Here is a 23,364-nt window from a genome sequence, read left to right on the forward strand (position 1 = left end):
TTTCTTTTTTTTAGACGTATTGTTTCAGAAGTCTTCATTGACATAAGTGTTAGTACCTTTAAATGCTTTTTGAATTCAATTCAAAGGTGTTCCGTGAGAAACTTATAAGTATCAAAAATTTCCCCCACCCCGACAATTTGCATTATGAAATGTTATTATAAAATTAGCCATTTTTGTACAAGCTGTACTTCAAAAAAAATAATAATAAATAAATAAATAAAAATACCAGATGCAAAAGTATTGATTTAGACACCAGGCATTGTTCAGGGAACATGGAAGACAAAACCCAGTTTGACAGTAAAATACAGTACTTGCTAGAACAATTGTAACAACCAAATCACAAAGTAACATAACTAAGGCTTCATGAGAACTCCACCACATGGCTGATATCAGTCATAATGCTGTTAAAACAAAGAACACTTGGCTATAGTAGAGCAGCTCGAAAGAGAATACTTACGTCAGACATACAAAGTGATGCATTTATGTATAAACGCAGAGCCATCAGCACCTGAACCGCAAATACAACGCTGCAATTATAACTCTGATTCTAACACCAGCCGTATGATGGAGGGTTCAGCATGAGTAACCGTCAAAACCTGTTAACCAAATCAAACAGATCACTTCAAGAGTCTCAAGAGCACCAAATTCCAGTCAAACTGAATACAAAAACAGAATCCATATTGCAGGCCAATCACAGCAATATTCACCAAGCCGTTTTTGTTCATAGCTTACAATACAGCGGGATGAACACACAAAGGAGGCAGTGCTTCACCCAGCACCTCCCATGTTAATGCTATTATTTGTTAAGAGTCCAGAGGAAACTGGTTCAGATCGTTGAGTAGTGAAGTATTTAAGCACCAGAGAAGAAGTTTGTCACAGCAGCCAGTTGTGGAATGAACCTGAAATGTGGTCTTAAGAGACTTGAGAAAGAGAAAAGTTCACTGAAGGAGCCCCTTTTTATCTTAACTTGCAACACTTAAGTTGTAGATTTACGATTTAAGATTTTCCCCATATGCATCATCAAAACGTACCTGGTGGAGAAAACCATGCTGAAGTGGATGAGATATTAACTACACAGTATTTAGTAAAATGGATTTATCCATGCTCCACCCACCAAATGTGATTTTTGTTAGAAAATTAGAAAGCTTCATACACTATTGGCTTTCATCACATTTAGAGGGCATTCGTTTAATGAGTAGATGATGACACACTGACAGGTTGAGGTGGGCAATAAGTTGATTTTTGTTTTCGTATCATGAAAAGTTTTCTTAAATGCTTTTTAGGCATATTTCATCTGTTCTTAAAGAACACTGACCCAACTGTATATTTCATTACAGATGTGTAATTACAGTGTAATTAGTGCTTTTAAAATGGATAATGTGCAACTGAAAAACAATTGCTGTCATATTAATAACTGCTATCATTCTCTCTGCATGTCGAAACATGATAAATATGGTGCATTGTGAAAATGTATTTCATTATCATGCTATAGCTTTTTTACCTAATTGCCCAGTTTATCAGACAGGATAGACCAGAACAGGTTTTTCTTTTGTGGAACAAAACCAACATTAGCTTTTAAACTAATGAAATATAAAATATATACAATACAGGCCACATTTTCATTGAAACTGTAGCAACTTGGGCAAATAATACTTTTCTTTATAAAAACCAATGTGATGATAGGCTATGGCTGCATGATTAAATCCCAAGGATACTTGCATAAACGGATTCAGTTATAAGCCCAAATTGCTACATAATGTTGAGATTACAATGCAGATAACGCAGAGGTGAACAGTGTTGCAGTTAACTGAAATTTAGCAGTCTAATTGGCCATGAAGCTTTTCCTCTCACTCAGGAAGTGTTACTCTTATCATGGTCTTTGTAAGCACATCTGCTGCTGTTTCTGCTGATACTACCACTACTGCTGCTGCTACTACTTCCAGCTCTGGAAATAAATAAGAGACCACTTTAAAATGATGAGTGTCTTTAGTTCTACCAAATTGAAAACCTCTGGAATATAAATCAAGAGGAAGGTGGATGATCATAAGCCATCAAATCAAGCTGAACAGCTTGAATTTTTGCACCAGGAGTGGCATAAACTTACCCAAGAGCAGTGTGAAAGACTGGTGGAGGAGAATATGCCAAGATACAAGAAAACTGTGAAAAACAGGGTTATTTGACCAAATATTGATTTTTGAACTCTGAAAACTAAAAATAAAAAATATGAACTTATTTTCTTTGCATTATTTAAGGTCTGAAAGCTCTGCATCTTTTTTTGTTATTTCAGCCATTTCTCAAATAAATGCTCTAAATGACAATCTTTTATTGGAATTTGGAAGAAATGTTGTCCATTGTTTATAAAAAACAAAACAACAATGTTCATTTAATTTAAACATATATCTACAAATAGCAAAATCAGAGAAACTGAAGTGGTCTCTTATTTTTTCCAGAGCTGTATACATCTTTTCTTGTCATTTCTTGATTTCAGTTTTTCCACTTCATAACACAGAAACTTAATCTTTGTTAAGCAAATGAACAAAAATAAAATCTAACAGCAATGAGCTTTACTGTGTTGTGGTCTCTGTAGCTGATTTGCTTAGACTGATTATATGAGAGCTGATATGCCCTAAAGAACTCGGAGAAGAAACAGATTTGTCTGTTTTTTTGAAGGCATGCTATCTGCTTGCAGCATTGAGCAGGTTTGCAACAGTCTAAGTACTTTAGTAAGCTAATAGTCTGCATAAAAAGTTTTAAACCTGAAGCAAGTTAATAATTTTCACTGTGAAAAAAGGCTGAATGGGATTTTCTGCTAAACGTCAGGGTGGAGAATGGATAAACCGATAATGCATGAACTTCGGAAAATGAACAAAATGATGTTAAAAGTTCAGTTAAGAATGTGTCCATTGGAAATATCTCCGAGCTAACTTTAGATGGGGGCACTGTGTGCCAGTGTTTGACTTAAAAAAAAAAAAAAAATCTTCTGGAAAAGAACAGTAATGCGGGACTGGTAGTGGATGTCCTTGCTTAAGGACTGAGTGTGCTCCCTGATTTATCTACTGCTGAGTTCATGTATCTGTACATGATAATCACATATAAAAAGGCAATCAAACAATACAATAACCATCACAAAAGAAAATAATATACATATATAAAAAAGAGCAAAATAATCACAATAACAAGTAACTCATTACTGAAACCATAAATTAAGCTACAGTTGTAACAGTTCCTTCATCCATCCATCAAACCCTTTCTTCTGTCCAACAGAGAGAAGAAAGCGAGGATAGAGGACAAGAGGACAAGCACCAGATTAAGCAGAGAGCGTCTATATTAGTGTCTATAAAGGGCAGGGTTTTTTGGGGGTGGGGGAATTTAAACACACTGTGCCTTATCCTTTTCTCTCTACCTCCCTCTCTGTCTGTGAATGCATGTTTTCTTTTTTTGATTTTCTGCTGAGAATGTTCATTTTTTCTTGCGCTCTTGTGAACATCTTGGGCAGTACCTAGAAAAGAAAAGAGAGAAAGAAAAGAGTGAAAATGGGTGAAAAGGTGTGAGCCCATTGTAAGCATGACAGGCATTTTTAAATAAATATAGAATATACTAATTAGTTTAAGCATTCATTAAAAAAATCTAAAAATAGTGATGTCTGCAATCCGATTATGTGGCATTACGATGTTCACTATAAACTGAGAATGATTTCTTTCGAAAATAAAGAAAGAAATAATTACAATATATGCATATAACTATTATAATACAGTAAAAGACTCTTGTCCTTCCTAAATTTACAGAGAAATACCTGCATTTAAAAAACAACCATGATCTTAATGATGATTAATCAGAGAATTGTTGTCGTTTGACAAATTGTTTGTTTATTTAATACAAGATTAAATGGAAGATTTACATTTAAATGGAAATGGAAAAACTGATGCAAAAAGAAAAAAACTATAACTATGCACTAAACCAGGGATGGGCACTTAATTTCCCCCAAGGGGCTACATGATGACTGTTTGAAGTGCCAGACCAACAGACTAATCTCAGTTTGTCTCAATGTTAATTTTATTTCTTCAACTGAAATAATCATATGGTTTTAATAAGCCGTTACTGGTAAGAGTAGACATTTTAGTTATCATTTATACAATTATAAAAATGTGAAAGTCAATATTTCAGAACATTCACATTAATCAACTTTGAACAAATTGTTTGTGTTTGCAGTAAAGACCAGTTTTAAATAAACTTAATGCAAAGTACTATAGCCATTTGGTTTGTGGTCTATTTAGCTCATTTACTGTTTTTACTCATTTATTACTTTTATCTCATTCAGTGAAAAAAATCTAGACTGTTTTGTGCTTGAAAAAGTGCAGTGAGATCTGTTTCAGTGTCTGAGGTGGAAATGTGAAACTCAAGCAATTTATAACTTCAGGAGATACCATTTCAATCATGTTTACTAAACAAAACTGTGACTTTTCAATAATTAATAACACTCATCTCCTTCACAAGCTGCGAGATCCAGAGCTACAGATTCAAGGACACAGGTCATATGACTGCTCACCATTTTCCCCTGGGCTTGGTGGTCAGCCCCACACAGGCAAAGTGGAACCACTCGATGGAGCACTACAAATACAGAAACATACAAATTTAGACACAATTTCACAACTAATAAAATCAGACATATGCACAGAATCATGTTAACAAGTAGAAGGTTATAACAATTAATCAAGTCAATTTTATGAAAGGAAAACAATACTATAAAATGATATACAGATAATATATATAGCCCACATCGCTATGTAAACATTGTTCACTAATGGTCCATCAGCTTCTACATTAAATAAACAAACTGTTAACTTACATCAGTGTTGTCACAACCGATCATCTCTCCATATGAGACCTGGTGGCACAGGCAGTAAGTTGGTTCATTCGGGTCCACTGGCATGTCCAACACGTCTGAGGGGTGAACGTTCCCAAAGTTAACAGCTGGTGCGGAGAACTCAGTCCTGCAGAAAAAAAATAATAAGAAGAATAAACAGTAAGTGTGAAGTCTGAGAAATGTTTGCTGTACTCTAGTAAGACTTACACACATGGTTAAATTAAATAAATAAGTTTGGCTTTGAAAATAACATTTAGAACCTTCAGTTAGAAGTGCACATCCTCAAATATGAAACTCCAAAAAATTCCAAACAAAAAGTTTAACAAAATGTTAAGTTCAAATACTCATCCACAGTGTCAGTTTAAAAATTATAATGACATGATTCGTACTTCACAGTTTTTAAATCAAACACAGACAAGGGCTAATATTTTATCTGCATGTTCCTTACGTTTGCATCAGTTTGACTTTCTTTTGACTACTCTTAGGACTGCAGTCATCGTCTGAGTTCTTGACCTTGGACCTGGTGCGAGATACCTTTTTCTCTTTAGGCCCCCGTAAATCACCTTGTATATGAACAAAAAATATATATATATTAACACAACAACAATAATAATACAAATAATAAAAATACAAATATCTTTGTAGTATGTGTCATTTTGGTTGGACCTGTATCATTTGCTACATTACAATTTCATCCCTGCATACAAAAATCCCTGCTCTAAAAAGAGCTTATCTGCCTAAATTACTTTGTGGTAATAAAATATCAGATACTGACTGCATAAACAGGAATCAAACCAAGAAAATTAAGAACTGCTAATTTAAGATTTTCACTTACTTTTGTTTCCCTTGCTGGAGGTAGAGTCATAGTCTGTGCTTTCTATCTGTTTCTCCTTAAGATCTGCTTCAAAGCGAGCCAGGTCTGTGTCCAGCCTCCTGATGTGTTTGTCCACCTTAATGACAAAGTAAACATAAAATGATAAATCTACAATACTAATGTATATTAGTATTGTAGATGTTTTACTAGAAATTAAGTAACAGTACATTTTTTTAGCTCCATGCCAGTAAATAGCCAGGGGATGCTGCCCAGCACAAGCCCAGAGAGAGTCTTGTAGCCAAATTACACCTACTGAATCAAAACTAGTCCCTTCAGAATTGTACGTCAGCTATATTAAAAATAAAATAGATTATTTTGGATTTGTTCTGTACATAACGCTGTGAACTGAAATCTGCCTTACCATCTCATAGGTCTGCATGGCCAGCTGCACCTTGTCATCTCCAAACTCTTTGCACTTCCCATAGGACTGCTGGATCTGCCTGAGCAGAGAAAGCTTCTGATCTGAGGAGAGTGTGCGGGCGTTAGCTGTATACTCCCGAGCCAGGGAATCAATCTGCCCTTTCAGATCTGAACAAAGAACAAGACAAATTCTTAGTCAAATCAGTTAAAGAGACACTAGGTAGGATTTTCTTAAGTATTCATTATTTTTAAACAAGTAAAATTACAGCTTGAACATCACTGCACCACTTAATTTAGATGTAATTATAGCAGGATAGCATCCCTCTTATTTCTGATCCATGCTCAACTGAGCTGAAACCAGACTACGTAACTGCTGTGTGCCTCGTGTGACCAAAGCTCCCAAAAACTGCATCTCTGCAACTTCAAGACTTGTGAACTGCTTTACAGCATTGTAATTCTAACAGTACTATAAGGACTACAAAAACCTTAGCTAGCTACTTAGCTTAACACTTCATTCAGAATTAGAAACAAGAGTGTCTTTAAGAGGGACACAATCCATTGCTAACGTTACAGCTAGCTCAACAGTCTAATAAAAGTTATTTTATAATGTTGTTTTTTTGTGTTTACAAGCATTGCTCGTTAGCATTGCATTTTGAGAAGGGATTTGTGTTTGAAGTAACTTATGTGAAAAGCTGTGCATTCATTACATTGTGATGTGTATTTTATTAAATTCTGACAAATTCAGCATGTGGTTTTAAAAATGCAAATTCTTGTGTGTTGTTTTTAAATAAAACAGATCAAATGGCATGAAGCCAACGCAATAGTGGTTTTGCATTTCATTTTGGCACATATTCTGCATGATACTGTGGAAAAGCAATGCCTCTTTTGAATTGCATTTTTAATTTCCCGTGGAAAATAGTGTTTGCTTTTTAATTTGGCACTAATTCCCCTACACAAAAAAACTAGGGGTAGGAGTATACATTACAAATGGGATTGGGTGGACTCCGATGGTCCAGCGGGCTTAGCGCTGCCACTATGATCAGGAGGTCGTTGGTTTGAATCCTATTCATGTAGCTTACCATCAGCTACAGGAGCCCTGAGAGAGCACAACTGGTCTTGCTTTCTCTGGGTGGGTAGATGGTGCACTCTCCCCACATCACTCCAAAGGGTGACGTCACTCAGCACAGGGTGTCTGTGAGCTGATGTATCAGAACTGAGTCGCTGCACTTTCCTCTGAGCACAGTGTGATGCTACTCGCTCCGATGCAATGCTCCATCAGTAGCAGTTCAAAAAAAAGGTGAAGGCTGACTTTACATGTGTCGGAGGAGGCAAGGCCATCACTAGTGAAAGGGGGAGTCCTAATAAGTGGGTTGGATAATTGGCCGTGTAAATTTAGAAGAAAATGAAAGAAAAAAAAATAGAAGTAAAATTATTTGAAAAATTATGGGATCAGGCCGTAGACACTAGGATTTTGATTTTAACCATGATAAAAATACACCAAGCAAAAAGGGACAAATAAGTCACACAGTTCAGATAGTTCCCTTGATTTGGAGATCTGCTGGCTCTGTTTCCTTCCACTCCTTAACAGACACAGGTGTAGATTTGTGCAGGGAGGTAAGAGATAAAGGGAAAGGCTCAAATGTGACTTTAGGACTGTACTGTACAGGTAAATTACACAATGGAACAGTGGGGAACGCCACAAGCAAAATTATCCATCTTACTCAGCGACCCTTTAAGGCACAGTAAACTCCATTCTTGATATCTACCCTTACACATCTACTAACACTAACACTTCCCACTTTCACTTACCCTCAGTTCTCTGGTCCAGATCTCGCATTAGCTGAAAATTCCTCTGCAGCTCAAAGGGGAGATTCTCTATGCCTGTGGAGGAAAACAAAACACAACACAACTTAACTAAGCTAAGCTAACTAACCAGCAAGCTATTAGTTATTAGTTACATGATAAGTATTAACTTACATTCACATGTTATTTTCTACACACATAAACCTACATTAACTAGCTATTTTGTTAAATAGACAGTAAACTCGAGGTGAGGGTAGCCAAGATAACATTTTAGTAACACTTACTAATTATTACAATACTAAGTAATATTTTTGAAATTAACCTAAAAAAGACACAACCTATGTTTTACTAGAAATTAAATAACGGTAAAATCCCACCAAGACAAGTTTTTTTTTTTTAGCTCCAGTAAACAGTCAGGGGATGCTGGCCAGCACAAACCCAGTGAGATTAAACATTACAGAGTCTTATAGCAAAATTACACCTCGTAAATCAAAACGAATCCCTTCAGAAGTGTATCTTATGTCAGTTATATTGAAAATTCTGTAAGTATGCCTGTGGAGGAAAACAACACACAACATAGTTTAGCTAACTAGCAAGCTAACCTAGCTATTAGCTGCAAGAAAAGTAGTAGCTAGATACTTAACTAAATTTACCTTTTTTATCTACACTCTGTGTAAACATAACCCAACACTAACTAGCTAAAGTGTTAAATAGTAAACTCGAGGTGTGAGTACATTTTACTACAACTTACTAATTAGTACTAATTCATATTTTTAAACTCAACCTAAAAAAGACACAATGTTTTATCTAAAAAAAAAAAAAAGACACAAACTACGTTTTACTAGAAATAAATAATGGTAAAATCCCACCAGGACAAGTTCCCTTTTTTTTTTTTTAGCTCCATTTAATTTACTGCAATTAGGGGATGCTGGCCAGCATAAACCCAGTGAGATTAAACAGAGCAAAATTAGCTACCCTATTTATGCAAAACTAGTCACTTTAGACTTGTATCTTATGTCAGTTATATGAAACACTGAAAACAACACACAACTTAGTTAAGCAACTAGCAAGCTAACTTAGCTTTCATAGCTAGTAGCTACAAGAATATTAGTTATATAACTTAACTTACATTGTTGTGTACACTTTGTGTAAACACACATAAACCTACATTAAGTAGCTAAAGTGTTCAGTGAACAGAAAACGATAATCTAACTAACGTGTTTAGTAACTAAGTTAGCTAGATAACTAGCGTTAGCTAACTGGTACCTGAATCTTAAGCTAAAAACATTAGCCATCTCTGTAGCTGTTTAACTGAACAGAGTGGGGACCGGGGCGCCTTTGTGAGAAACACAGCGCTAGCTTAGCTTAGCTCACAGAGCTAAAGCAGCCCTGCTTCACTGCACTCCTTATCTAAATAACCTGACTAAGGTTATAGCTCGGCAGTGTAATAAACGGGTACATAAAGCGTGAGGAGTATCTAGGTTATGTATTAGTGTTAAAAACGCAGAAACATAGTAAGTATAGCTAGTATTTCCCTCGCTAGCCCACTGAACGCTGTTAGCTGGTCGTTCAGCAGCAGCGGTTTCCTGACTGACCGGCTCTTCCCCCGCTGATACTGAACATTAAACAACAGTAATTCTCTAAGATCTGGAGGAATAATAGACCTGAAACCCGCTTCTATCAAACCCACTCAATCCCTCCCCGCGAAACCCCCGCTTTATAATAAACACATCAGTCTTACTGTCCAGATAGTGCTCCAAATACATTCCAGCCGCCATCTCGAAGAAGAGCACAGGCAGTGTGGAGTGTGGACTGGAGTATGGAGTATGGTGGTGGTGTGTGGTGGTCTCTGTAGGGGGCGAGCGCGGCCACGACCCCGCGCCCCGGAGGACCGCTAGAGGCGCTCTTCTCCTCTTCATACAGCTGGTATGTGAATCTTAAGCTAAAAACATTAGCTATCTCTGTATCGGTTTAGCTGAAGGCTTCTTTTTTCAGGACAGTTTTTTACCTTTATTTTTTACCAGTGTATGAGTTTTTATTAGTGGTGTCAATTGATTAAAAATGTAATCAGATTAATCACAACAATATTCTGTAATTAATTAAGCAATAATACACTCAAGGTTTGTGCTATAACCTGTAATATTGGCACTGATGTGCCGCAGCCTCGTGCCTTATAGGTCACTGAAGTCCTGTCTCATTTTGTAGTCGGCGCCATGTTGTTTAATCCCATATTTGGGTTTCTTTGGGTGTCTAAGTGGTTCAAGTCAATGCGGAGTTTGAATGGGCTTTTCAAAAACTGGCCTCTGTCACATTCTGTGGTAAATAAATATGTTCAGAACCCTGTATGTTTTATTCTGTGTACATTTACCTCCTAAATATCACTGGATCCTCTGAATTTCGAGATCGTTTAAGGGTAGTAATCAGAAAAATGCTAACTGCTAAATGCTAATGCTCAACTGACGTCACAGCACTGCGGCTGGAATTGACACCGGACTCAATTCTGCATAACAACAGCGAACTGCGGTCAGATCACATTTTGGATTATTATGCTTCTTCACAGAGGATCATTAAAGCATTTAAACAGGTGAAAACTCTTTCAGTAATATTGAGCAGTGTGATGTTGAGCAGTGTTGTCTGTGTTAGAGCTTTAAAAGGCAGATAATAAAAAAGAAAATGGCTCTCAGTTCGGCAGCGCTTCCCTGCAGGTTATTTAATTACGGTCATTAGTTTATACTAATTACAACACCTGACCCAAATAATCAACTAACAACTAACTAATCAACTAATCAACTAACTACCTGCCCTCACTGAGGCGACAACGAACCAGAAACACCCATTTATTTCACTGCATAATAAAGACGGTAAATGTTAAAACATGTTACAGCTGGTTCTGGAGTATCACTGACCTGTTTTAGTGATTTTATGCTGTGACACTCTCAGCTCTCCTCAGTAATGGTAGTTCATTAAATAGATCAGCTGTGTGTAAAATGCTCCTAACTTACGGCCTGAGTTCGCTGGTGTTGCGCTGAAAACAGTCCCCTGCTAATCTCTGCCGGGAGGTCAGTTCACTCTGCTGTAGAATTAGCTTAAAGTTAGCATTTTTCTCATTGCGACTCTTAAACCATCTCATAATTCAGAGGATCCAGTGTTTTTCAGAAGTAAAATGTACCCAGAATAAAACATACAGGGTTCTGAACATATTTATTTACCACAGAATGTGACAGAGGTGGGTTTTTAAAAACCCCATTCATTTTTCTCATAGGGAAAAAAAGCTTAGACACGGAAGCCATACGAGCACTACAGAATGAAGCACAACCTCAGTGGTCTATACCACAGTTCCATTATTGCTGTTAAGTAAATGACTTTGAGTTAAAGGGGACGAGAAAATATGTTCTGTTTGGTTATAAACACTCCACGAGTTAAAATAGTTCCATTGCTGCTCTGTTTGTAGCTGCGTTGTAAGCGCTAAATTGTTGCTAGGTTAGCGTGGTGGCCTCTTTTTCTGCCATTTTCAGTCAAAATTGTGAAAATCTAAGCTTACTGTAAATAAACGTAGCATTAAGAGCTTTACTCACCCAAAGTAAACAATTTTAGAAGACAAATCTGTGTAAATTATAGTCCAGTGCTAGTTTGACTGAAATTTCTTTTTCTTTCTTAAGAATTAAAGTTTGTTTACTTTGGCACCCCCCAGCAGCAAGACCTGCAGAATTACAAGGGTCACAAAAGTCAGCTTAAAATACTCCATATTAACTGGAAAATATATACAAGTAAGCTTTTATTTTAATAATAACAAATCTTAACCTGATATTGGTGGCTGGTAATGTGTGTAATAATGCGTATTTTCAAATCGCTGGGCTTATTTATTTATGGGACCGTGTCTTTGCCTGCACTGCCTATTGCAGACATGACGCGGCTCCCAGTGGTGTATAATGACATCGTATTTGGTTTTTTAGCGCTGCATCGTTGCTAGGTTACCTGTATGTGATGGAGTAATACATGGAGCGCTTCGGTTACAGTGCATTACCAACTGATAATGTCATTCATAAAACACCTCCCAGCCAATCACATTGCAGGGTTGGAACTAACTGTGGTATAACTGTGATTACTTGCAGTTGTTCATCTAAGACACATTTTTATAGTGGATATTTAAATATTAATGAAATAATTAATGTAAGAAATACAATTATTTTTATATTAGTGGTGTCAAATAAAATACCAATATATACTTGTATTTTTGAGGGAAGATAAAGCCAAAGTGGGGCGCTGGAATAAAGAAGGCTTGACAAATTGGACAGAGGAACCTTTTTTATGTTATTGTTATGAGATAGCAATGAGATGACACATTTACACAATTAAGCAACAAAACAATAAATTCATTTAAAAGTACACCGTTAAAAAAGGAGGAATTTATTGAGAGTTTACACTGCCACAACATTTTCAGCATTTTCATAAAATATGCTTACAGTCTCAACAAATACATAGAAAAACATTTAATACTTAATTCAGTGTTTATTGTCTGTTGTCTTGCAGAATATCGCTGTACACTTTAATATTGTCTAATAACGTGGCATTTTTATTACTTGATGAAGAGAACTGTATACAAGAGCCTTTTTTGCTACTTGCCACCTTTGCTAATAGTGTTTTTCCTCAGTTCTAAAGAATCTGATTATTTCTGGGCTATTGCATATAATATAAAATATTTTTTGGTTGTTGTAGTTGTTTATTTTGTACAAAGTAATTTTGAATGAACTTTAGGTAACAACTCATGTCTAGGTTACAACTCCTGGTTTTAATGAATGCCTCTGTAACAAAAAAAGTAAGTTTGCCTACAATGATCTATTTTATACATCTTGACTTAGGCCCAATCCCATTTCTCTTTTTCACCCCTAATACTTGTTTTTGAGTGTGCTTCGAATGGGACAACCTTTCAAACACACAATACAGATATAACGATAGCAGTGGAGCACTAAAAGTCTACTGGTTAACTGTTTTTCATGCACTTTTTAGGACTTTTAACTTTTGTAAAGTTAGCTAGCTACTAAAATGAAGTACTAACAATGTTTTGTGCTTTTATGTAATAAAATGTGACAAACTATGGTAATATAGATGTTATTGTAATTGTTACGATGGGAAATTACTTAAATTTGTGGGTTTCTTTGTGTGTTTGTGCCCCCATTTTGCGAACAATTCGTAACCCTCTGTTTTAAGTGTGCCTCTGAAAAATCCCTAACAATCCTCTAATCCCTAATCCTCTAACCTACCCCTGTAGCCTAACAAGATTCGGAGTACCCTACCCCTAGATGTCCACTAGCAAAACAGAGAGGTAGGGCTATGTGGTAGAGACAAGGGATGAAATGGGATTGGGCCTAAATGTGAGACAGATTCTGAAAAAACACTTTGTCCCTTGTGCCAGCAGAGGGCAGTACACACCAATTATAGTAATTGGGTATCTGTAAGTGTGGTGGTTACCTTCCTTCACACAGGTCTGTGTTACTCTCTACACACACCCATTAGCCTAACAGGCATATCCCAAAAGCAGGGCTGACAGACAGACAAGCTGATAGAGACAGGAGTGTGAGAGGCCTTTGCATTATAGAGAGAACAAACAGTCCCTGGGCACTAACGGACACAGTCCATCTCAGTTGTGCCAAAGGGTGGCTGTCTGTCTACCTCAGACACTCGAAGAGACCTGTTTTGTTATCTTGCCTGTGTCGATGGCCTACAAGACATTGTTTGCCCTTGCCAGTGTCTTTGGAACTGATAGTTATGCCCCTGGGGAGATGTGTGAGATGTTGAATCAAATAGGTCCATTAGTACGCCTAGTGGGCATTGAGCCACAACATGACAGAGCAGTAATGTAAAAGAAGGTGTTTGTTGAAAGAGTAGAATTTTCTGGAACAAAATCCAGTGAAAGACCCTTTTTGCTTGTAGCTGGTTTCAGATGCTCTAAGATAGCAGTTGATGGTCAGTGTGGTTAAAAAGCTGGTCATGTTTTCAGTTGCATTTGATAAGAGTACCTGGTTTATCTGCATAATCAACATGACCAAGCTGGTTTCAGACATCCCAACCTGTCAGAATTTATTTCAGGGAGGTAACATTAAGGCCTGCGACTTCCTCCTCCAAACCCTCCAGGCCTAGAATGAGTGAACTCACCAGAGTCACCAGGGAGCACTTGTTACAATATGATAGACTTATGGAACTTCTGTAACAGGTGGGATGTCTGCTGTTGAGTCAAGCTGGTCAATTATTGTTTTCCAATTAAAAGCGATTCCAACTATTTATTTATTAATTAATGTATTTCTATCAAATTCATTGCTTTAGTGTAAAGAAACTTACCAATCCATGTTTTTTACAGTGGTTGTGATAAATATTTAGGGGTCACAATGTCTACAGTGTGTTTATAGTGGTATATGCCATTTATTTTTTATTCAAAACCACTATTCACTCTAAATGTACTTCTTTATTTTGTATGTGTATCACCACCTCTGTAAACAATTCTGACAATCTAGTTTCTTTAGAATAGAGCACATCACACCAAACCATTGTAAATGATTGTTTACATCTTAACCATGTTTTTAAATTCCTGTGCTTTCCCCCTTAATATCCTATCCCACCTCTTCAAATCATTGATTGATTTCCCCTATGGTTTAAGATATCAGGCACTCTTTGAAGGCCTCAGGTGGTTTAAATTGTGCTTGGGATGATATGTCTCCAGAGACTCCACACTACCTGAGGCTGAGGCTGTCTGAATTTAGACTATAGTTATTCAAAATATGTGGCCCTGCAAAGACTTTGCAGTCCTACAAGGGTGTAAAAGAGCACATTAGACTGATCTGGAACAGAGCATCTTCACCGCCACCCACACATCAGATGTTGTCCTTGAGTTTCTGGTGGAACCGTCTGCCCAAGTATGTTTAGTAATCTCCCTGAAGGAGAAATTACAGCGGCAATGCTAATATTCATGCTCCCTTGAGCACATTAACGAGGGTGATGATGGGTGCACTTTCCTAGACAAAGTGGTAATCTGAAAGCTTTCAGTATTCATTTAGTGTAAGGGTAGTTCATTGCTCACAGTATAAAGATGTTAAGAAGGCTCTGAGATTGTTTCTACAATATGCAACACAAGAGTTGTCCTTAAAAGGGCTGATATTTACTGGAAAATCTGTCCTTGCTGCTGCTCATATTTAAATCAGCATTCATCCTTAAAGGGACTGCTAATATTTAAATCACCATTCATTCTTAAAGCGGCTGTCAAATAACTGCCCTTCCTACTCATCTTCTTTAAGACTTTACCCTTCTGGAATGCACAACGGTCAGAATAACCAAAAAAATAAGACCAATAATGTCACTGTAAAATACAAAAAAATATATATTATTTATCTCTTTATTTAAGTTGAAGTAATTACAGACTGTAGTTCTCCTGTTTCACTGCATACATATAACATTATACTCCTTTTACACTGTTCTTCAATGGTCAGCACCCCACAGGACCCTCACAGAGCAGGTGTTGTTTGGGTGGTATATCATTCTCAGCACGGCAGGTGGTCCAACAAAGCAGGACAGATTAGACGTTCTAAGAATGTTAACTGTAACTTAAAAAAAAAAAACATTCTGCTAACCAAAAATTGTTTGCTGAGATATCTGCTACTTTTAGAAATGCACAGATAAAAAAAAAGCACTTCAGCACATAATTAAACAAACTTTATTCACTCTTAGAAGGAGGTAGGTACAGCGTTCTGACCTTTTTAAGGTACAATGTGAGAGATGTGGGAGCTGTATATTGTCACTGCAGGTGAATTGAGTCTCAAAAGGGTAAAGCAATGCTCAGAGTGAATAAAACCCTGCTGAAGTGCTCTAGCCCCTAACCTGGAGTTATTGATTTTGGCCTTGGGTAGCAGAGCTATGTGGGAGCAAAGCTCTTCATCTGAATTCTTTTTTCTTTTCCCATTCACACTTTCAAAAGGGGCGGGAGAAGCAAACTAATTTGAGTGCGGTGGCTTTTTAAAAAATCTCAGGGTGTGTTCGTGGATTCAAAGGCGTAGGAGTGGATTTTAACATTGGGGGGAAACATTTGCTAAAATTAATCAAAGCAAAGAACATATGACAAAAACAGATCAGTTATCATCTAATATGTAAAATAATATATATTGTTTATTATTGTTATTATTATTATTATTATTATTATTATTATTATTATTATTATGAATTGGCATGTTAATTCTATTGCATACTTACACTTTTTCCACTCTTTTTTTAAAAAGTAGAATTGTGTCCTGTGTTTTTAATTATGTCTACTGAAAGCACTTCTTATGGTGTCCTTTTATTAAAAGAATGTAACTTTTAGTTTCATAGAGATTTTTGGCAGCAGTTAATATAAACGTGAGATAACCCAAACCCTCCTAGTCTGTTAGCAGAACAAGACATTATCCTAAAGGAATTTTTATTGTAGCATATTGTTATTGTTGCGATTCATTGCTCTCATCATTGGCCGAATTCAGCACCCCGCCAGGAACAGCACCCCCTCTCAGGAATGCACACCCATGTCTTCTTGGCTTTAACTTTACTTAGAAAATGGAAATACCCAAGAAATTTTTCTAAGCTACACTGATTTGAAAGAAAAAAGGAAAAAGAAACATCTCCTGCAGCCTCTACCGAGAGGGGGTGCTTTTCCTGGTGGGGGTTGCTGAATTCGGCACCAAAGTAGTGCCTAAATATGCACCCCCGCCATGAAATGCACCCCCTCTCAGCAGCGCATACACACCGTCTTCTTGTTAAGCAGAGATATTTGCTTTAACTAACTTTAATTAGAAACGCACTCCCGAGAGGGGGTGCTTTTCATGGCGAGGGTGCAGATTTCGGCCCGCTTTCAAAATAAAGTTTATTTTAAAACAAATTCTGCTTTTCCTGCGGTATCATTTTTTGTGGGGACAAATACACCTATTTCATCTATGCCCCCAGTTCCTACGCCAATGAATGGATTACGCCATATATTTTTGGGCCAGTACACAAAATACATTATACATATATATTAGGTTTTTTCAACCTAATGAAGGCAACATATAGTATAATGCTGAATAATATAAATTATTAATAAACTGAATGTATTCCAACATAATTCACGATTTATGATCTTATCATATGAATGTCTCTCACCTTAGAAATATATTTATGAACTATAAATTAACCTGATGACAATCTCATTGTTATTTTCCCAGCCCTCCACATGTGTATAGGCAAATGCTCATAGAGCATTTCACCTAAAATACAAATTTGTCAAGGACAGAGGATTTTGTACAGAATAATTCCACATGTGTTACTGCATAGCTTTAATATATTCTTCAATAATAAAATTTACAATGTAAACAAACAGAAAAAAGAAAAAAAAAATGAATGGGAGATTTGCTACAGCAAGTACATGAGGCAATGTTTTCTGTTTTCTAAACCATAGCATTTGTGCTCTGTGAGAAATTAACTAATGTCCTGAGACCTCTTAAATGAGAATAGTAAGTTCAGCAGTCTAACATGATCACATCAATTACACTACCCTCAATGCTCTGCTGGTAAAAGGAGCAAAGGCCATTTGTTGTTCTTTAAAAAATGAACAGATCAAAGAATCACTGAAAGCTCAATATTGCCATGATGTTTCTGCAGATGGTTAGAACATTTTAAATTCTGATAATGACTATAGTATAAATATTGTGAAATTAGAGATGCATTTCTAAAGAGTTGGCAAAAAAATGCTGTTATACCCAGCCTAAGTCATTAGGAACCTTTTAGTGGTCACCCACGACCTCCCGCTTCCCTGGGGTATAAACATGAGGTGACAGGCAGGTCACACATCCTTAGTCATACATCAGCATAAGAAAGATTAGAAACACACAAATGAGAAAAGACCTAGCTTGTTAACCTTCATAAATCAGGCAGATGCTATAAAAAGCCTAACTTTCATTTTTAGGGCAGAACTTAGGGAGCTGGAGCTGTTGAACCTGCCTGGAAGTGTGTTTTACCCCATAAACAGATACATAGTGAGGATGATGGTTTAGGAGCCAGTATTCTAAGGATTATACTGTGTAGTGCATCTTGGGGTTCTCAAGTATCCAAGAACTGTAGTTACACTATTTTTGTACACTTTGTTTTACACACAGACCCTTGGATGGTGAATGGAAGTGCATATCTGGGCCTACAGGCCTACACACATTAACACACACTCACACAAGAGCACAAGTTTTTGCACTGTGGAAGTAAACCCACGGTCACAGGAAAAACATGGACACTCCACCCAGGTAGGGACTTGAACCCAAGACCCCAGTGATAGAGAATGTGACATGCAACTGTGCTAACCACCAAGCCACCACCAGTTAGTTTACTTTGGTTAAAGGTAGTTAACCAGTGCATCAGTTTAGTTCTTCAGCAGTATTAGCAGTAGCTGCTAACCACATGAAGCGCTAGCTCTTTGGCCATCCAGAGGTGAGTATTATCGGCCTGTAGCCTGCTGCTAACCCAGGCTAGCACTGCTGGAGCAGCATTAACATAAACTACGCTAAGCGCTAGCTCTGTTGCTGTTCAGAGGTGAGTATATCAGACTGAACACACAGGGTTCCCCAGTGTAGCGCTGTAGGGAGGCATAAGACGCTAACCTTATGTCAGAAAATAGACGTTTATTGATAGTGTGCCTTATAATCTGGTACCTTATGGTGGGAAAAATACGGTATTTTTTATGTTTTGCTGTACGATAAGCTGAGACAGTAGGGAATAGGATTTAGTAGGAAAAGAACTGTTAACATTCTGTGCAGGTACAGTGTATTGTTCTTCAAAAAAGACTTAAAATAAAATTGTGTCTTACCCAGCTCTGTCTGAAGGATATACATCTGGGGAAAGAGTCAAACAATACACTGGATCTGTGGTCATTACAAAGCTGGAGACTGGAGGTTATGAGGCCAGGTCAGTAGGGTAACATTCTTCTGTTTTTGCTTTTCACTCGGCTCATGACAGCTTGACATGGTGTCAGACATTCCTCAGCTTCATACTGCTTTATTCCTCTGCATCAGGTGCCCAGCAGGACCACTGACTCTCTAACACTCCATGAGTGTATAGCATGCTTGACTACATGGATGCAGCAGTTTTCGTGAGAAATTAGTGCAAGAATGACTAAAGTTTACAGTTGTTTTTGCCTGTGCACCATTCTGGTTCACAATGGCACCTTCTTTGCAAGTTCTACCAGTGCCAACCCCAAAGGACTGTCTCATATTAAACATGCTTGTATGTACTGTTGCTGCACATATTTGTTTGAGACCTACTCGATTTTAATGCTACCATATATGCTGTCAGAAATGTACTCTTTGTCAAATAAACACATAAACCAGCTTTATGTAGCATTTATTTGTTTAAAAATCAGCTTAAAAATCAAATTGAAGTACCCCTGACTGATCATATGGAGACTAGAAAAGCTTAGCATTCCAGACAATGTAGAATCTACAGTAGTTTGCAAAAATTGATACCCCTATTCTTACCCCCTGAAGTGTTTCTCATTTTGTCACCTTACCACCACAAATTGAATTGTGTTTTATTTAAATTTTAAGTGATAGACTAACACAAAGTAGCAATTAATTCAGAACGCGGCAGCACGACTACTGTAGTCTTCAATCTTCCGAATTTCAGTCATGTGACTCCTTTGCTGCGTTCCTTCCACTGGCTCCCTGTTGCTGCCCGCATCCGATTCAAAACCCTAACTCTGGCCTACAAGGCAAAAAACGGACCAGCTCCTTCATACTTGATGGCAATGGTCAAAGCCAGATCTGCACCAAGAGCTCTTAGAGCTTCCAGTAAGGCTCGGCTCGAACCTCCATCACTCAAAACACACAGAAAACAGACATCCAGACTTTTCTCTGTGCTGGCACCAAGGTGGTGGAATGAACTTCCACTGGTTGTCAGAACAGCAGAGTCACTCACGGTCTTCAAACGTCGACTGAAGACACATCTTTTCAAAGTTCCTAGACTAATCAAAAAAAAAAAAGGTTCCTAGGGTTCTAAAAACGATCAAGCTTTGTGTATCTGTAGCAGATGAAAATAATATTATATTTTTTTGTATTTGTAATTCGTTTTTGTTATTAATTTCACAGAAATTCCCCCTTTCTTTTTCATTTTTACTTATAGAGTTCTTTACTGTTCTGTATGGCAAATGGGAGTACGTATACCTTTTGTCTATTCTGAGCACCCGTAGTCCTGCCTCCTATTGTCGCGTTGGCGCTATTTTCTCCTCAGTCTGCAGTGAACTTGACTGAGAGAGGTATGCTGTATAGTGCTCTACATAAAATGTTCATTTTGATGAATTAAAACAGTAATTTCATGAGCATTTCTAATATATTCTGACACTAAGAGCCTAGCGACATGTACTATGGTGCTGCTAGTAGTATTTTTTTCAGTTTTAAAACATTTTTGTTAAAGAGCAAAGTTGCACTGTGTTTAGCGGGCAGTATGCGCCCTCTACTGGTTTGTTGGCAATACAGCTTCCTAGCTTTTGAGCCTAACTATTATGCTGGCTTTCTTTTCGTGTTAGGCATTCCCTGTTGAAGCTATTGAGACCAAAATCTGTATCTACTTTGCTCTATATGCTTTTTATATAGGTGAGTACTTCCATAGCCATTTTAGTGGATGTACTGTGTATATAAAATGGAGGATGCCATTTTGTTTTATTGTTTCTTCTATTTTTTGTTGTTGTTTGTACTAGAAATGGGAAAAAAAACATTCAGTAATTCAGTTGATATATTTTGAAATAACAGAACTTATTACCAAGAAGTGGTTGTAGTAGCTACATGTGTTGAAATAAATACTGAATCTATAAAACTATAACTATATATATATATATATACATAAATATTAGTTTATTATTGCATAAGCATATCACTACTAGTGTTATTATAAGGGTATTTTAATATTGGTTTTTGTTGACATTTGGGATATTAATGTCGTAAATAAGTGATTTTATAATAATGATGATTATTATTATTTTTTATTATTATTATTAATAGTATTTAAAGATATGTATTTTATTTTCATACACATGTATTGTGAGTCTGCAGTGAACTTGACTGAGAGAGGCATTCCCTGTTGAAGCTATTGAGACCAAAATCTGTACCTACTTTGCTCTATATGCTTTTTATATAGTGAACTTGACTGAGAGAGTGAACTTGACTGAGAGAGGAGAAACAAATACACAGACTGAAGCTGATTCTGGTGTCCTGAGCTTTATTCCATACACACACAACGCAGAAGAGGGTAGCAGCAGAGTACAGACCGGCTACATATCTCTTGATCCTAATCTACAAACTAGCTTTGGATATTTGAAGAAACATCGAAGCACTGTTGTAAGTCGCTCTGGATAAGGGCGTCTGCTAAATACCTAAATGTAAATGTATAACGTTTAATATTGGCAGTGCTCTGCGAGTTAAAATAGTTCAATTGCTGCTCTGTTTGTAGCCACTCTGTTTGGCTTGTAAGCGCTGCATCATTGCTAGGTTATTATCAGCCAGTAATGCACTGTAACCAAAGCTCTCACATACAGACAACCTAGCAATGATGCAGCGCTTACAAATCAAGCAGCACAGCTACAAACAGAGCAACAATGGAACTGTTTTAACTTGCAGTGTTTATAACCAAACAGATCATATTTTCCTCATTCTTTTTGACTCAAAATCGTTCAATAAACAGTGATAATGGAACTGTGGTATAAATACAATAATTCACTCGAGGGTCGTGCTATAACGTGTAACATTGGCACTACTGTGCTGATCTACCAATGGTACATGTTATAGCACTTCCTCTTGTGTATTATTTCTTAAGTAACAGTGTAACTGTGAGTCATATTTAAGCAAACTCATGTAATATTACTTAACCCATAACAGTCCAGATGATTAATTTACTTCATATGCCGCTTCTCTATCTTTCAGCTTGTAAACTGCATGTGAAAGATGTGGTTTAGATGTGGTTTAAAATGCACATTCCACTTTAGGGGGAGCCCAGGAGTGAGATATGCCAATTTTTAGCATAATGATGCTTTAAAAACAAGTATGTTGTTTGCCAAATTATACTGGACTGTTACAGGCTTCATGATCAAAATTAACAGGGATATTAAGTTTCCTATGTCACTATGGCCATATCTAACAAACTTTAACATCTTAATCTGTACAGTGTAAGCTATATAGGAGTGGATAACATCTGACAAGCCACCTCAGCCACCCCAGGCATTGAATTCATACTGTATGTAAAACAATGGGGTAAGCTTTGTTCCTGAATAAGAATCATTCAAGTATAATAAATCAAGATATCAAAGTAAAGTGTCTAATACATAATATTTTTATATATTTTTTTACTGCCAGTTGTCATGGTGCTACTATGGTGCTGCTAGTAGTATTTTTTTCAGTTTTAAAACATTTTTGTTAAAGAGCAAAGTTGCACTGTGTTTAGCGGGCAGTATGCGCCCTCTACTGGTTTGTTGGCAATACAGCTTCCTAGCTTTTGAGCCTAACTATTATGCTGGCTTTCTTTTCGTGTTAGGCATTCCCTGTTGAAGCTATTGAGACCAAAATCTGTATCTACTTTGCTCTATATGCTTTTTATATAGGTGAGTACTTCCATAGCCATTTTAGTTGATTTTAGTGGATGTACTGTGTATATAAAATGGAGGATGCCATTTTGTTTTATTGTTTCTTCTATTTTTTGTTGTTGTTTGTACTAGAAATGGGAAAAAAAACATTCAGTAATTCAGTTGATATATTTTGAAATAACAGAACTTATTACCAAGAAGTGGTTGTAGTAGCTACATGTGTTGAAATAAATACTGAATCTATAAAACTATAACTATATATATATATATATACATAAATATTAGTTTATTATTGCATAAGCATATCACTACTAGTGTTATTATAAGGGTATTTTAATATTGGTTTTTGTTGACATTTGGGATATTAATGTCGTAAATAAGTGATTTTATAATAATGATGATTATTATTATTTTTTATTATTATTATTAATAGTATTTAAAGATATGTATTTTATTTTCATACACATGTATTGTGAGTCTGCAGTGAACTTGACTGAGAGAGGCATTCCCTGTTGAAGCTATTGAGACCAAAATCTGTACCTACTTTGCTCTATATGCTTTTTATATAGTGAACTTGACTGAGAGAGTGAACTTGACTGAGAGAGGAGAAACAAATACACAGACTGAAGCTGATTCTGGTGTCCTGAGCTTTATTCCATACACACACAACGCAGAAGAGGGTAGCAGCAGAGTACAGACCGGCTACATATCTCTTGATCCTAATCTACAAACTAGCTTTGGATATTTGAAGAAACATCGAAGCACTGTTGTAAGTCGCTCTGGATAAGGGCGTCTGCTAAATACCTAAATGTAAATGTATAACGTTTAATATTGGCAGTGCTCTGCGAGTTAAAATAGTTC

General features: G+C 36.8%; 1 protein-coding gene and 1 long non-coding RNA gene across 2 annotated transcripts; one reads left to right on the plus strand and one right to left on the minus strand.

Annotated features, from left to right (window-relative positions):
• Nucleotides 1-240: 240 nt before the first annotated feature.
• On the minus strand, nt 241-9,795 carry ing4 (inhibitor of growth family, member 4). The gene is made up of 8 exons (XM_007258258.4): nt 9,643-9,795; nt 7,908-7,979; nt 6,100-6,266; nt 5,700-5,814; nt 5,313-5,427; nt 4,847-4,991; nt 4,547-4,608; nt 241-3,499 (listed from the first exon to the last, which is right to left on the minus strand). Exons 1-8 carry the CDS (start codon nt 9,677-9,679, stop codon nt 3,460-3,462), a joined length of 753 nt encoding a protein of 250 aa, XP_007258320.1. The 5' UTR covers nt 9,680-9,795; the 3' UTR covers nt 241-3,459.
• A 12,495-nt stretch (nt 9,796-22,290) lies between these two features.
• Nucleotides 22,291-23,136, plus strand: LOC111191363 (uncharacterized). The gene is made up of 2 exons (XR_007438454.1): nt 22,291-22,521; nt 23,091-23,136. It is a non-coding gene; the product is annotated as an uncharacterized LOC111191363 (long non-coding RNA).
• Nucleotides 23,137-23,364: the final 228 nt, after the last annotated feature.

Source organism: Astyanax mexicanus, chromosome 3 (genome assembly GCF_023375975.1).
Source record: "Astyanax mexicanus isolate ESR-SI-001 chromosome 3, AstMex3_surface, whole genome shotgun sequence".
NCBI lineage: Eukaryota > Metazoa > Chordata > Actinopteri > Characiformes > Acestrorhamphidae > Astyanax > Astyanax mexicanus.